Raw genomic sequence first — 16,965 nt, 5'->3', positions numbered from 1 at the left:
TGCTTCCCTTTCAAGTCATTTCAGTCTTAGAAATGCAGTTTGGTTTCTTTGTTTGTGTCCCTGTGTTTTACCGATGATACCTCCAGAGCTTCAAAGAATGTTTTTCAATTAAGTTTGTCAAAACCTTTCTCTAAATATGCAAATGCTATAAACACAGTCTTGCCGTTCTTCAGTCTGTCTATGTAGCTAAATGGTAGGATCAGTATTGCCTTGAGTGTTCAGACATTTCACAGGAATCTAACATTGTGTTCATATTAGTATGTATAACTCCTCCCCCTCTTCGCTCACAGCTGCAAGCGGCGCTGACTTCGGTCGCGCAGCTTGAGGCTGTTGCCAATGGGCACCACTGTGGGGAGCCGGACTTGGGTATCACGGGGATGTCAAACTCGTCCCATCTGTCCCCAGATCGGTCTGCCGCTGTGGTTGCCCCGGTTGCTGCCCGCAGTGGGGCTGAGCCCTCGCCTGTGGTTGATTGGGAGGTCGTTCCAAGGCGTGGTAGGCAGCGAAAGACGTCCCCGGAAGCTGATCAGAAAGCCTACCTGGAGCGTCTGACAAACAGGTTTCAGGTACTGTCTCTGGCTGAGCCTGATGCAGCTGCCTGCCCTGTTTCAGAGGATGATTCTCAGCCTTCAAGGTCCGGGCAATCGCGGAGGGTGGGCATATTGGTAGTTGGGAGCTCCAATGTTAGGCGCGTAATGGGACCCCTTAGGGATATGGCGGCTAAGGAGGGGAATAAATCCAGTGTGCACTCCGTGTGCATTCCGGGTGGAGTCGTTCCTGATGTGGAAAGGGTCCTTCCAGATGCCATGAAGAGCACAGGGTGCAGCCAGCTGCAAGTGATGGCACATGTTGGTACTAATGACGTGTGTCGCTTTGGATCTGAGGAAATTCTACCTGGATTCCAGCGGCTATCTGATTTGGTGAAGGCTGCCGGACTTGCTTACGAGATGAAGGCAGAGCTCACCATCTGCAGCATCGTTGACAGAACCGACTGCGGACCTTTGGTGCAGAACCAGGTGGAGGGTCTGAATCAGAGGCTCAGACGATTTTGCGACCGTGTTGGCTGCAGATTCCTTGACTTGCGCCATAGGGTGGTGGGGTTTCGGGTTCTGCTGAATATGTCAGGAGTTCACTACACTCAGCTGGTGGCTACACGGGTAGCGGAGGCTGTGTGGCGAGGACTGGGCGGTTTTTTAGGTTAGAAGGCCTCGGGAAAGTACGGGGTGGGCTGCAATATCAAAGGGTGCATGGCAAATACAGGACGTGCTTGGATCAAGGAACAGTCGGAATTGTAGTTGTAAATTGTTGTAGTTGTGCTGGGAAAGTCCCTGAGCTTCAAGCGCTAATAGAAAGCATAGAAGCTGAAATCGTTATAGGTACAGAAAGCTGGCTAAAGCCTGAAATAAGTTCTGCAGAATTTTTTACGAAGTCTCAGACGGTGTTCAGGAAAGATTGATTAGGCAGAATTGGTGGTGGAGTGTTTGTGTCTGTCAGTAGAGGTTTATCTTGTAGTGAAGTCGAAGTAGATACTCTGTGCGAGTTGGTATGGGTGGAGGTTATACTTAACAGCCCAACTAAGTTAATAATTGGCTCCTTCTACCGACCCCCAGACTCTGATGATATAGTTGCTGAACAGTTCAGAGAAAATTTGAGTCTCGTAACAAATAAATACCCCACTCATACGGTTATAGTTGGTGGAGACTTCAACCTTCCCTCGATATGTTGGCAAAAATACTGGTTCAAAACCGCTGGAAGGCAGAAAACATCTTCCGAGATTGTCCTAAATGCTTTCTCCGAAAATTATTTCGAGCAGTTAGTCCACGAACCCACGCGAATTGTAAATGGTTGCGAAAACACACTTGAACTCTTAGCCACAAAGAATCCAGAGTTAATAGAGAGCATCATAACTGATACAGGGATTAGTGATCACAAGGTAGTTGTACCTAGGCTCAATACCGTTTCTTCCAAATCCACCAGAAACAAACGCAAAATAATTTTATTTAAAAAAGCGGATAAAGTGTCACTAGAAGCCTTCCTAAGAGACAATCCCCATTCCTTCCTAACTGACTATGCAAATGTAGACGATATGTGGCTCAAATTCAAAGATATAGTAGCAACAGCAATTGAGAGATTCATACCTCATAAATTGGTATGAGATGGAACTGATCCCCCATGGTACACAAATCAGGTCCGAACGCTGTTGCAGAGGCAAGCGTGCGAAGTTCAGAAGAACGCGAAATCCCGAAGATTGGCTAAAATTTACAGACGCGCGAAATTTGGCACGGACTTCAATGCGAGATGCCTTTAATAGGTTGCACAACGAAACATTGTCTCGAAATTTGGTAGAAAATTCGAAGAAATTCTGGTCATATGTAAAGTACACAAGCGGCAAGACGCAGTAAATACCTTCGCTGCGCAGTGCCGATGGTACAGTTCCCGACGACTGTGCCGCTAAAGCGGAGTTATTGAACGCAGTTTTCCGAAATTTCTTCACCAGGGAAGACGAATGGAATATTCCAGAATTTGAAACACGAACAGCTGTTAGCATGACTTTCTTAGAAGTAGATATCTTATGGGTTGCGAAGCAACTCAAATCGCTTGATACGGGCAAGTCTTCAGGTCCAGATTGTATACCGATTAGGTTCCTTTCAGATTACGCTGATACAATAGCTCCCTACTTAGCAATCATATACAGCCGCTTGCTCACCGATAGATCTGTACCTACAGATTGGAAAATTGCGCAGGTCGCACCAGTGTTTAAGAAGGGTAGTAGGAGTAATCCATCGAACTATAGACCTATATCATTGACGTCGGTTTGCAGTAGGGTTTTGGAGCATATACTGTATTCAAATATTATGAATCACCTCGAAGGGAACGATCTATTGATACGTAATCAGCATGGTTTCAGAAAACATCGTTCTTGTGCACGAAGTAATGGCCGCTATCGACAGGGGATCACAAGTTGATTCCGTATTTCTAGATTTCCGGAAAGCTTTTGACACCATCCTCACAAGCGACTTCTAATCAAGCTGCGCGCCTATGGGGTATCGTCTCAATTGTGCGACTGGATTCGTGATTTCCTGTCAGGAAGGTCGCAGTTCGTAGTAATAGATGGCAAATCATCGAGTAAAACTGAAGTGATCTCAGGTGTTCCACAGGGAAGCGTCCTGGGACCTCTGCTGTTCCTGATATATATAAATGACCTGGGTGACAATCTGAGCAGTTCTCTTAGGTTGTTCGCAGATGATGCTGTAATTTACTGTCTAGTAAGGTCATCCGAAGACAAGTATCAGTTGCAAAGCAATTTAGAAAAGATTGTCGTATGGTGTGGCAGGTGCCAGTTGACGCTAAATAACGAAAAGTGTGAGGTGATCCACATGAGTTCCAAAAGAAATCCGTTGGAGTTCGATTACTCGATAAATAGTACAATTCTCAAGGCTGTCAATTCAACTAAGTACCTGGGTGTTAAAATTACGAACAACTTCAGTTGGAAAGACCACATAGATAATATTGTGGGGAAGGCGTGCCAAAGGTTGCGTTTCATTGGCAGGACACTTAGAAGATGCAACAAGTCCACTAAAGAGACAGCTTATACTACACTCGTTCGTCCTCTGTTAGAATATTGTTGCGCGGTGTGGGATCCTTACCAGGTGGGATTGACGGAGAACATCGAAAGGGTGCAAAAAAGAGCAGCTCGTTTTGTATTATCACGTAATAGGGGAGAGAGTGTGGCAGACATGATACGCGAGTTGGGATGGAAGTCATTAAAGCAAAGACGTTTTTCGTCGCGGCGAGATCTATTTACGAAATTTCAGTTACCAACTTTCTCTTCCGAATGCGAAAATGTTTTGTTGAGGCCAACCTACATAGGTAGGAATGATCATCAAAATAAAATAAGAGAAATCAGAGCTCGAACAGAAAGGTTTAGGTGTTCGTTTTTCACGCGCGCTGTTCGGGAGTGGAATGGTAGAGAGATAGTATGATTGTGGTTCGATGAACCCTCTGCCAAGTACTTAAGTGTGAATTGCAGAGTAGTCATGTAGATGTAGATTCCTTCCACTTTCTAGCCTTCTCTTAATTGCTTAGTTCTGGCTTACCAAATGAGTTCTTGACGGTTGCTTCTCCTTTGAGCAAAGTTTTATTTCTTCTTTCTCATTTTCATTCTCCTATATTTTCCAAGTGCAAAATCGCATTGTGATTTTGGACTCTCTGTCACCGTCATTATTAGACATTTCTATTGCCAATGGCTTACTTTATTTGCAGCATTTTTATATTTTTCCCTCTTGTCAAATAAATTTAATACATCGCGTTTTATCCAAAGCTTTCTACTGTACCTTTTTCCCATTCATATCCTCTGTTGCATTCACGACTTCTTCTCTCAAAGATATCCATTCATATTGTAGTGAGTTCCTTCCTCTGTTTCAGTCAGTCGTTGCCTTACGGTACCTTTAAGATTATCGGAAAAATTCAAGTTCCATCTCCTTAATTTGCTTTCGTTTACCGTCTCTTTAGTTGTAAACTGCAGCTCGTAACCAATAAATTATTGCCGGTTTGCATCTGCACCGGGAAATGTCTTATAATTTACAATCTGGTTTCGAAAACTCTGTTCCAAATATGTATTATTCTTTCATGATTCTTAATCAAGGTGATTACATTATGCTCTATGCGAAATTCTATCAGGTGGCTTCCCCTTTCATCCTTTGCCCCAAGCCTTTGTGTTCTTACTGTTTTCTCTTCCTGTACCTCCTACCGCATCACATTTTAAATTTTTGTCTTGCTTAACTATCTGAATAATCTATTTTATCGTACATTGTTTCAATGAGTCATGAGACAGTGACTAATCATGAACGGTAGTCATGAAATCTGTTTATGGTGAAATGAGAAAACATGAATAATGAAATATGTGAAAGAGTACATTGTACAGAAAATGAAAAACTGGTATGTGTTCACCCAACTTCGTCTTTTCTTCCTGTAGGTGCACGATATAGTTAATCAAACGCACCGGGCATTTCAGTGGGTCCCGCCTCCTACCTCAGTGGTGGACCGTCATTGGCTACCGCTAGCATCTGCCGCTTCCAGATGTTGTTGTGGTCTTCAGTCCAGAGACTGGTTTGATGCAGCTCTCCATGCTATTCTATCCTGTGCAAGCTTCTTCATCTCCCAGTACCTACTGCAACCTACATCCTTCTGAATCTGTTTAGTGTATTCATCTCCCGGTCTCCCTCTAAAATTTTTACCCTCCACGCTGCCCTCCAATACTAAATTGGTGATCCCTTGATGCCTCAGAACATGTCCTACCAACCGATACCTTCTTCTAGTCAAGTTGTGCCACAAATTTCTCTTCTCCCCAATGCTATTCAATACCTCCTCATTAGTTATGTGATCTACCCAGCTAATCTTCAACATTCTTTTGTAGCACCATGTTTCGAAAGCTTCTATTCTCTTTTTGTCTAAACTATTTATCGTCCACGTTTCACATCCATACATGGCTACACTTCATACAAATACTTTCAGAAAAGACTTCCTGACACTTAAATCTATACTAGATGTTAACAAATTTCTCTTCTTCAGAAACGCTTTCCTTGCCATTGCCAGTCTGCATTTTATATCCTCCCTACTTCGACCATCACCATTTATTTTGCTCCGCAAATAGCAAAACTCGTTCCCTACTTTAAGCGTCTCATTTCCTAATCTAATACCCTCAGCATCACCCGATTTAATTCGACTACATTCCATTACCCTCGTTTTGCTTTTGTTGATGTTCATCTTACATCCTCCTTTCAAGACACTGTCCATTCTGTTCAGCTGCTCTTCCAGGTCCTTTGCCGTCTCTGACAGAATTACAATGTCATTGGCGAACCTCTAAGTTTTTATTTCTTCTCCATGGATTTTAATTCCTACTCCGAATTTTTCTTTTGTTCCCTTTACTGCTTGCTCAATATACAGATTGGAATAACATCTAGGCCGGCCGGGGTGACCGAGCGGTTCTGGGCGATACAGTCTGGAACCGCGCGACCGCTACGGTCGCAGGTTCGAATCCTGTCTCGGGCATGGATGTGTGTGATGTCCTTAGGTTAGTTAGGTTTGAGTAGTTCTAAGTTTTAGGGGACTGATGACCTTAGAAGTTAAGTCCCATAGTGTTCAGAGCCATTTGAACCTAAATCTCTGTCTTACCAATATATAATCTATCTGAAACCTTTCAGTATCTCCAGGCTTCTTCCATGTATACATCCTTCTTTCATAATTCTTGAACCAAGTGTTAGCTGTGATTAAGTTATGCTCTGTGCAAAATTCTACCAGGCGGCTTCCTCTTTCATTTCTTCCCCCCAATCCATATTCACCTACTACGTTTCCTTCTCTTCCTTTTCCTACTATCGAATTCCAGTCACCCATGACTATTTAATTTTCGTCTCCCTTCACTATCTGAATAATTTCTTTTATCTCATCATACATTTCATCAATCTCTTCGTCATCTGCGGAGCTAATCGGCATATAAACTTATACTACTGTGGTAGGCATGGGCTTTGTATCTACCTTGGCCACAATAATGTGTTCACTATGCTGTTTGTAGTAGCTTACCCGCATTCCTATTTTGCTATTCATTATTAAACCTACTCCTGCATTACCCCTATTTGATTTTGTATTTATAACCCTGGAGTCACCCGACCAGAAGTCTTGTTCCGCCTGCCACCGAACTTCACTAATTCCTACTATATCTAACTTTAACCTATCCATTTCCCTTTTTAAGTTTTCTAACCTACCTGCCCGATTAAGGGATCTGACATTCCACACTCCGACCCATAGAACGCCAGTTTTCTTTCTCCTGATAACAACGTCCTCTTGAGTAGTCCCCGCCCGGAGATCCGAATGGGGGACTATTTTACCTCCGGAATATTTTACCCAAGAGGACGCCATCATCATTTAACTATACAGTAAAGATGCATGCCTACGGGATAAATTACAGCTGTAGTTCCCTCTTACTTTCAGCTGTTTGCAGTACGAGCACAGCAAGGCCGTTTTGGTTAGTGTTACAAGGCCAGATCAGTCAATCATCCAGACTGTTGCCCCTGCAACTACTGAAAAGGCTGCTGCCCCTCTTCAGGAACCACATGTTTGTCTGGCCTCTCAACAGATACCCCTCCGTTGCGGTTGCACCTACGGTACGGCTATCTGTATTGAATCGACAGAAATGGTGATTATGTCGAAAAATAGCTAAATGTTCAAGCTGTAAACTGATGTAAACCACTGTAGAAATAAACAGGTCTATATACCTATAAAAAAATAGGAGACCTTACTTTTGGCATTACCCTCGTACTGTCAGCGGGTGCTTTATGCAATGCGACAACATTTGATATCCTCGCAAAGGGGTTGTCAGAGAGCTACCCAGACAAGAGAAGAGATAGTTGTTAGAGAGATCGTTTATCCACTTCATGCCAGAAAATTGCGGAAGGTCTTGAGGCTTCGGCAAATCTTATACGAACAGTATCCTATCATGTGTATGAAGTGGGGAAAGATGCTACACACACATGCTAATCGAAGAAGCCGAGGCGAGAGCTATTGAACTACTTTTTCGCGGAATAACCCGACAGATTTGTGTTATAGTTAAGGTGTCCTCCTCTATCTCATTAGACGACGCAGTAAAGATGGTTCTGATACGTAAGCAAGTGTGAGACAACAGCTGCGCCGTTTCTGTAAATTACTCATATTGTCAACGGCGTTGAAAACCAAACCACACAGTCGAGTGCTGAGTGCTCCGTACTGTACAAAATGTCTTACTATAGGTCACACAAGCGATGGCTTTCCCCATAATCAGAGGCGAGATTACCAACAGCGGAGTACTGCTCAAAATAACACAAATGATGAAAGGACACAGGGGAAAAAATGACACATGAAGCAAGGCCGGCCATCTGCCCTCGTCTCCAGTAAGAACAGTGAATCCTATAAGAAATGGAGTGGTTGAGGTGACAAATGTAGTTTTAAAAAGTAAGCTTAGGGGAAAGATTCAAAATGTTTGTAGATACAGAAGCTCAGATTAGTGTATTATTTGTCCCTCACGGTGATAAGAATGCACTTAAGCCGCTGTGCAATTAGGAGACAAAATAATAATGCCTTCAGGGACTTGTTTCGTAAACCTCCAGACTGAAAGGAAAAAAATATGGATATGATTTGGAAGCAATGCGAAAATTTAGACGGGATTTCACTGTTGTTTAAGGAAACGACTTCCTATACCGCTTTCAGGCAGTGATAACGGGTGTCCGGAAAGTGAGGACGAATTTGACTTCTGCGCCATTTTGTCATGTGACGGTTGGCAGCCGTGGTTTTTTTCATGTTTGTTATCTGTGATCCTTCCCTTTAATAGCCTGATAACTTGCATTGTTGTTTGATGATTATTTCCGCCGTGGAGCAGATGACAACTGAGCAACTTATCCAAGTAATAAAAAGTCGTTACAAAAACAGTTCGTGAGTTACGTATGACACTCGGACGTAATGTTGCTCCAACCGAATCATCAGTTTGAAAGTTGATCTGGAAGTTTGAGATCACAGGTTCTGTTCCAAATGTTAAGAAAATAGGACGACCGTGTTAAGAAAACATTGCCGTCGTGCGTGACAATGTGACCGCAAGCCCCAGAAAAAGGGTTCACCGACGAGCTCAACAATTGAATTTATCACCAAGTTCACTGTATAAAATCCTTTCAAAACATCTGAAAAAGCATGCACACAAGATTCAACTTACACAGGAGTTTAAGCCTGCAGATCATGGAAAGAGACCGATTTGCTCAATGGGTCTTGGCTCGACAAGCGGAGAACGAGAACTTCACAAAAAGAATAATTTTCTCGGATGACGCGCACTTCCAACTCAGCGGGTACGTCAATAAACATAACTGCAGAATTTGGGTAACGAAGATCCGAGAGTGGCTGTGGAAGATGAGATGCATCCATAACGCACGACTGTGTGGTGTGGTTTCACGGCAGGAGTGATCGGCTCGTACTTTTTTGAAAACAATGAGGGAACTGCCGTCACAGTGGAAGGCGACCGTTGCCGAAACATGCTTTCTGATTGATTTTTCCCTTTTATTGAAGAAAATCAAGATTCTGGTTTCAAAAAGATGGTGCGACTTGTCACACAATCCGTGAAACGACTGCTCTGCTGAATGAAAAGTTTCCTCAAAAAATTCTCTCTTTGCGTGGCAACCAGAAATGGCATGCCAGATCATTCGACCTTACGCCTTTTAACTCTCTTGTGAGGCGATTTGTGAAATCAAAAGTGTACGTGAACGCCGCCCGTTGTGACCGACCGGTTCTAGGCGCTTCAGTCTGGAACTGCGCGACCGCTACATCGCAGGTTCGAATGCTGTCTCGGGCATGGATGTGTGTGATGTCCTTAGGTTAGTTAGGTTTAAGTAGTTCTAAGTTCTAGGGGACTGATGACCTCAGATGTTAAGTCCCATAGTGCTCAGAGTCATTCTTTATGCATGAAGATGTCCGAAAGAACAGATACAATTAGTGATCTTGCAGCTCTCGAAGAATGAAATTACAATGAAATCCAAACCATTAGCTTCTTACCGGCGTTGATAAATACCAACGGGGACAGTTGAAAATGTGTTACCCGACCAGGACTCGAACCTGGGATCTGCTGTTTACACGGCAGATGTTCTCTCTGACTGAGCCACCGAGGACACAGAGGACAGTGCGACTGCAGGGACTTATCTCTGGCATGCTTCCAGTGAGACCTACACTTCCAACTTACTGTTCACACACTACATTCGTAGTGCCCCTGCTCACTATACTCATTACTCGCGGCAGTCAATATACCCAATCTACCGATTCCCGGACATGTCCGAACGAACAGATACCATCTTCATATACAGGGTATTACAAATGATTGAAGCGATTTCACGGCTCAACAATAACTTTATTATTTGAGATATTTTCACAATGCTTTGCACACACATACAAAAACTCAAAAAGTTTTTTTAGGCATTCACAAATGTTCAATATGTGCCCCTTTAGTGATTTGGCAGACATCAAGCTGATAATCAAGTTCCTCCCACACTCGGCGCAGCATGTCCCCATCAATGAGTTCGAAAGCATCGTTGATGCGAGCTCGCAGTTCTGGCACATTTCTTGGGAGAGGAGGTTTAAACACTGAATCTTTCACATAACCCCACAGAAAGAAATTGCATGGGGTTAAGTCGGGAGAGCGTGGAGGCCATGACATGAACTGCTGATCATGATCTCCACCATGACCGATCCATCGGTTTTCCAATCTCCTGTTTAAGAGATGCCGAACATCATGATGGAAGTGCGGTGGAGCACCATCCTGTTGAAAGATGAAGTCGGCGCTGTCGGTCTCCAGTTGTGGCATGAGCCAATTTTCCAGCATGTCCAGATACACGTGTCCTGTAACGTTTTTTTCGCAGAAGAAAAAGGGGCTGTAAACTTTAAACCGTGAGATTGCACAAAACATGTTAACTTTTGGTGAATTGCGAACTTGCTGCATGAATGCATGAGGATTCTCTACCGCCCAGATTCGCACATTGTGTCTGTTCACTTCACCATTAAGAAAAAATGTTGCTTCATCACTGAGAACAAGTTTCGCACTGAGCGCATCCTCTTCCATGAGCTGTTGCAACCGCACCGAAAATTCAAAGCGTTTGACTTTGTCATCGGGTGTCAGGGCTTGTAGCAATTGTAAATGATAAGGCTTCTGCTTTAGCCTTTTCCGTAAGATTTTCCAAACCGTTGCCTGTGGTACGTTTAGCTCCCTGCTTGCTTCATTCATCGAGTTCCGCGGGCTACTCGTGAAACTTGCCCGCACGCGTTCAACCGTTTCTTCGCTCACTGCAGGCCGACCCGTTGATTTCCCCTTACAGAGGCGTCCAGAAGCTTTAAACTGCGCATACCATCGCCGAATGGAGTTAGCAGTTGGTGGATCTTTGTTGAACTTCGTCCGGAAGTGTCGCTGCACTGTTATGACTGACTGATGTGAGTGCATTTCAGGCACGACATACGCTTTCTCGGCTCCTGTCGCCATTTTGTCTCACTGCACTTTCGAGCACTCTGGCGGCAGAACTCTGAAGTGCGGCTTCAGCCGAACAAACTTTATGAGTTTTTCTATGTATCTGTAGTGTGTCGTGACCATATGTCAATGAATGGAGCTACAGTGAATTTATGAAATCGCTTCAATCATTTGTAATAGCCCTGTAGATAAGGCTTAATGGCCAATGATCTTCTTCAGTGCGGATGCACTCACATTGCTCAAACTCTTATGGGAATTGGTAGATTGACCACCGCGAGTAATGAGTATAGTGGGCAGGGGCACTACAAATTTAGTGTGTGGACAGTAAGTTAGAAATGTGGGTCTCACGAGAAGCGTGCCAGAGATAAGTCCTTGCAGTTGCACTGTCCTCTGTATCCTGTATCCTCGCTGGCTCAATGCTGGCACGGTAACTCCGTGTGCTCGGTCGGAGGGCTAGCTACCCTCTGAAAAAAAAAATCTGAGTGAACGAATCAATGAAGAATCCGGACGTGTCATGGGATGTCCGCCCCGAACGAATACCACCAACAATTTAGAACAAAATAAGATCAATGGAAAAAAGGGGGGTCGGATAGAGCGTCTACAATGTAAGCAGGAGATGCCAGGTTCGAGTCCCGGTCGCCCGATCGGGGGCACACATTTTCAACTGTCCCTGTTGGTATTTAACAACGTCTGTAAGGAGCTAACGGTCTGGATTTCATTGTTATTTCATTACATATTCTTTTTCAGTTCCTTCAGTTTCAGCAGTTGATCGAATACTCAACCAACTATCTGATAGAACCATATTATCTACTCCTTCGATATTTTCATCCGTTTTTTTTTATGTTGTAGGGCGTTCCAGGAGTGTGTCATCTTCAACGTCTTCTTAGCCATCCTGGAAACGCCTGAACCGCTCAAAATCTCACATAGGTGATAAACAGTCTACGTCATACACTTCTTGTAGTAGCAGTTTTTCCAAGTTTCATATGAAACTTCACGATCATTCGCTGCTGCATTGTTACACTTATTTTTACGGCAAAACGAAGTAACAGCTCTTACACAAACGAAGGCCGCGGTCACGCCAATTTGCCTACACACACCAGCGATGCTGCATTCCACTGGAAGACCTCACACACTTCACAGCCGCTCGTTGTTCATCTTTCGCACATGCGTACTTACTCTGTGACAGCATCAGCACTGTTATTTTATAGCCACACTTTGTACGTGTTGGTATTCGAGAAATGGAGTATTTGGCAGCAACTGATCTCCAACAGTACAAATTTCCTACTAGAGATGCTAGACCGATTACTCACAAACCATATAGACTAATGCTTCATCTACAATCTGTTGCTGAAAACACTATCCGTTAACATTTGGCTGCAGGGATAATTCAATCTTCTGCAAGCCCATGGTCATCGCCAATAGTTGAGGTACCTCAGAAGTCAATCAATGTGGGGGTGGGGGCTATTGTCCTTGCGATGATAAGCGAGAGGTGAATAAAGTCACAATATCCGATAATTACCTTCTACCCCGTAGATGAGGGAACTGTAGTTATTTAACTACCCTTGACATGCGCTCTGGTTGCCACCAAATTCCGATTCCAACACAAGTTCGACCAAAGACCACATTTGTGGCTCCTTCCAGATTCTGAATTTCTATGCATGCCTTTGTGTCTAAGGAATGCGCCTGTCACTTCCCGAAGATTCGTTGAGCTGTTGTTGAGCTGTTGTTAAGACGTCTGTAAGCCATATGTGTCTCATATATTTAAGTGATGTAATTTTTTCAAGAACAGTTGAGGAACATATGGAGAGATTAAGAAGAAATGCGAACTGCACATTTAAGCTTGAAAGTAAAGAAATTTTCTTTTGCACAATCACAGATTCAGTACCTGGTTAAGCGAGATACAATACTAACAGAAGCAGATGAGTATTTTCCAGATCCTACTAATACCAAAGAGTTGCAGTCTTTTCTTGGTCTCGCTAATTATTATCGTCATTTTGTGAGGCATTATGCCATGGTAGCTAAACCATTAACTACAATGTTGATAAAAGGCGCTGTATTTGAGTAAATAGAGAAGTGCAAGGCAGCTATGAGAAAAATTAAGGGCGTTTTGACAAATTCACCTTTGCTGATCTACCCATACTTTGAGAAACGTTTTATTATTTCCATGGACACTTCGGATTACGGTATCAGAGCTGTCCTTAGTCAGGAATGTACTGGTGAAGAAAGACCCATAGGTTATGCTTCCAGGCAGGCGAACCCAGCAGAGATCAATTTCAGTACTACTGAAAAAGAATTTTAGCCCTTGTTTTTGGAGTAAATTTTAAACGCTATTTTTACGGGCGAAAATTTACTGTGGTCACTTCCCATGCTGCCTTTATGTGGATGTTGAGTTTAAGGGAACCCAGTAATCGCTTAACTTAATGGAATCATTTATCGGAATGTGACTATGAAGCAAGCCACAAACCAGTCCGTTTACACCAGAAATCTGATGCACGAGGCCATAAAGTTAGGGTTCTTCAGATATATGATGATTAGGTAGAATAACTAAAAGAAGCCCAGGTGAGAGATGTAGTTTGCCACCGTTATGCTTCCCTCCCAGATTTCATAACAGAAGATGGTATCTTATACAGTAAGTTTCCCCTGGATAACAATAATACTATCTAAAGAGTTGCAAAAGCGTATCATAGCATATTTTCAAGACAGTTGGCAGGCATGCCATAATGGGCGATATGCCATAAATGTTATGGTAGCTTTCTGCTTTTGGTGTTCGAAAACACATACAGAATTGTCTGGCTTGTGCTCAAAGGGCACTCCAACCAAGGACCAAAATTACCTTTTAAGCCCTCCCACAAGCTACTAGAAAGACCCATTGGTTATGCTTCCAGGCAGGCGAACCGTCTGTTTCTATATTATTGGCCTCTTCCCACAAGGCGCACAGATTAATAAATACATGTTATCCATCAACCATCACTTTTTCAGGTATCTAATTCTGGTAATACTTGCATACATGACTGCAGAAACTGTTCAGTGTGCCTTTGTCAGTGTTGCGCGCGGTAGCCGAGCGGTCTCAAGCATCTTGTCACTGTCCACGCGGCTCCCCCCGTCGGAGATTCGAGACCTCCCTCGAGCGTGAATGTCTGTGTTGTCCATAGCATACGTTAGTTTAAGTTAGATTAAGGAGTGAGTAAGCTTAGGGACCGATGACCTAAGCAGTTTGGCCCCGTAAGATCTTACCAACGCCTTTGTCAGTCACTTAGTTCTGTCGTTCAGAAGCCCTGATGCTATCTTGACCGATCAAGGAACTAATTTTCGTCTGTCCTGTTCATACAACTACGCAAATTGTAGCGAATCAAAAAATGTCGAACCACATCTTTTCGTCTGAAAGCTAATGATAATCTCAAACGTGTCCGTAAGACAACCGTCCGAATGTTGTGCTGCTATGTCATCAAATCACACTCAGATTGGGACTGGTACACTACTTACATATCCCCAGCGTATAACAGTCATATACACGAATGAACTGGGTATACTCCCTATAACGCAGTTTACAGAAGAAAAAAATGGGACTTAACTTCTGAGGTCATCAGTCCCCTAGAACTTAGAACTACTTAAACCTATCTAACCTAAGGACACCACACACGTATATGCCAGAGGCAGGATTCGAACCTGCCACCGTAGCGGTCGAGCGGTTCCTGACTGAAGCGCCTAGAACCGCTCAGCCACTTCGGCTGGCAGTTTACAGAAGACCTATGAATTCAGTTTCTAACTAGATAAGCTACCACCAAGTGCTAATGAGGCTGAAGTGAATGGATTAGACTGACACCTTAAAGCTATCTGGGAAAAGGTTAAACAAAATAATTCCAAAGCCACTCAGAAACAACTATGACATAACAACAAAGACGCTATGCTTCCCCAGTAGAAACCCAGAGACCTTATTCTGCTTCGAAACCCTGTGTCAAGAAAGGAAAAACTACGAAATTCACGCCTCAGTTATGACGGCCCATACCCTGTGAACCAACTGAGGAGTGACCAAAGACACTATGAAAAAATAACTGTTTATTAACAAAACAAAAGTCATTTGTAATGTCCTTGGATGGGCCGGCCGGAGTGGCAGAGCGGTTCTAGGCGCTACAGTCTGGAACCGCGCGACCGCTACGGTTGCAGGTTCGAATCCTGCCTCGGGCATGGATGTGTGTAATGTCCTTAGGTTAGTTAGGTTTAAGTAGTTCTAAGTTCTTGGGGACTGATGACCTCAGAAGTTAAGTCCCATAGTGCTCAGAGCCATTTATCCTTGGATGAATGTTGACACAATGCATACAACAGAAATGACTCTCCCGTGACATTGTCTATGATTTGCCAACGCAATAAGCTCCATAATCGTAATGAGCAGCAGCATGAAGACCTGGGATGTTACTGGGCTGGTTCTGGCGATATATTGTGGCTGACATATGGCTGGTGAAGACCGTGACGAGCTGGGACGGGTCAGCAGCCATACAACACTGAGACAAAACTTCTGTTACTGCCAACTTGTAATGCTGATGTGGTCAGATAGAACTGCTCATTCTGCCGATTTGACACGTAGGGCATAACTGACTCAGGATGGTCCAGCGTCGGCCTAAATAGTCAGGCATGGGATGATATCCACATGGCACTACGACCTGGTGTCGCAACATAGTGCTCTGCTGACAGCACACTCTGCTGCAACAGGCACACTGCCTGTCAGCGAGATTGCCACCCCTATCTGCTGTGGAAGGACGTGTATCTCCATGGTAAATAGCCCAAGTCTTGCAAGGAAAATATCTTTGTGCTGATGAGAGCCATTTATGCAGATCCTCATGGTAGGGCAAGTGCCCAAAGGGCCATCCTGGTGCATGGAAGAATCGATTACAAGGCAGATGCAACACCCTCCCCATTAAAAACAGATGGTACAATCATCTCAAAGACATGCCACACACACAGGCGCAGGGACCTCACTGCCAGCACTGGCTGTCCAGGGAACTGTAACGATCAACAATAGAGTCAGCCAAAGGAAAACGTGGTCGAGAATAGACCAAAAAATGTAACAGAACCTTGCATCCCACATGCATTGAACTGAACAAAAACACCATGCATACATCAGAGCATTGTAAAGTACATAACCACTGAATAAGACTGCAAAAGACAACTGACAAAACTGCGGAGCCTGGGGTGTGGGACCCATGACTTCGGATACACAAGAATAGTACAGAAACTTTGAAAAAGCTCACCGTCAAGCACACGAAAATATAGACAAAACTACAAACAGCACCAGAATTTGATCCCAAAACAACAAATACACTGTCTCCTTGTAGAGGAACTGTTAGTGGCCTCTACATTCAACAGTGAAACTGCCTGAGCACAGGCAGGGCTTGTGAAGAAATTTCCAGGAAGGTGTAACCCATGGCCTCAACAGGAGACATGAGGGGAGTGACGCCAGTGCATACAGCAAGACTGGTGGCCAGGCCAGAAACTGCAACTGGAGCATTCGTGTGGGCAGCCATGATGATGACAGTGACATCAGCTGGGCTGGCCACAAAGTGGCGATGGCAGCACTGCAGCAGCAATGCAAGGGGCTCAGCTACAGCATGCCGGAATCCAACAGACTGACAAGACAGCTGGCATCAGTGTCAACAGGGCTGGTGACGGCAGGAGGGCCAGCCAAAACAGGGCAGCAGTGATAGGAGAGTCAGCTGGGGCAGGGCCGGCATTGGACGGACCCCTGCCAGCAATGCATCGACAGACTGGGCAATGACGAGAAGTCCAGCTGGCCAGGATCAGTTGGGGTGGGACAGAATGGATGGCTGGCAGTGGCCTTGACATGAAAACCGGGTACCCTGTTTCACCCCACACTTAGGTACCCGATTTGACCCAACAGCGACTTGTTGACTTGAAAATGGCGTCACTAGGTTATGTGTTGCTGTAGGCAC

At 44.2% G+C, this 16,965-nt stretch overlaps 1 protein-coding gene across 1 annotated transcript in view; it reads left to right on the top strand.

The window, feature by feature from the left end:
• Positions 1 to 16,716, top strand: part of LOC126456144 (UDP-N-acetylglucosamine/UDP-glucose/GDP-mannose transporter-like) — a 78,333-nt gene extending 61,617 nt beyond the window's left edge. Inside the window, exon 5 of the mRNA XM_050091898.1 lies at positions 16,426 to 16,716. Coding sequence (XP_049947855.1) covers positions 16,426 to 16,716 — 291 coding nt within the window. The remainder of the gene's footprint in view (positions 1 to 16,425) is intronic.
• The last annotated feature ends 249 nt before the right edge of the window (positions 16,717 to 16,965 follow it).

Source organism: Schistocerca serialis, chromosome 2 (genome assembly GCF_023864345.2).
Source record: "Schistocerca serialis cubense isolate TAMUIC-IGC-003099 chromosome 2, iqSchSeri2.2, whole genome shotgun sequence".
Classification (NCBI taxonomy): domain Eukaryota; kingdom Metazoa; phylum Arthropoda; class Insecta; order Orthoptera; family Acrididae; genus Schistocerca; species Schistocerca serialis.
This window is presented reverse-complemented; position numbering and strand designations above follow the sequence as displayed.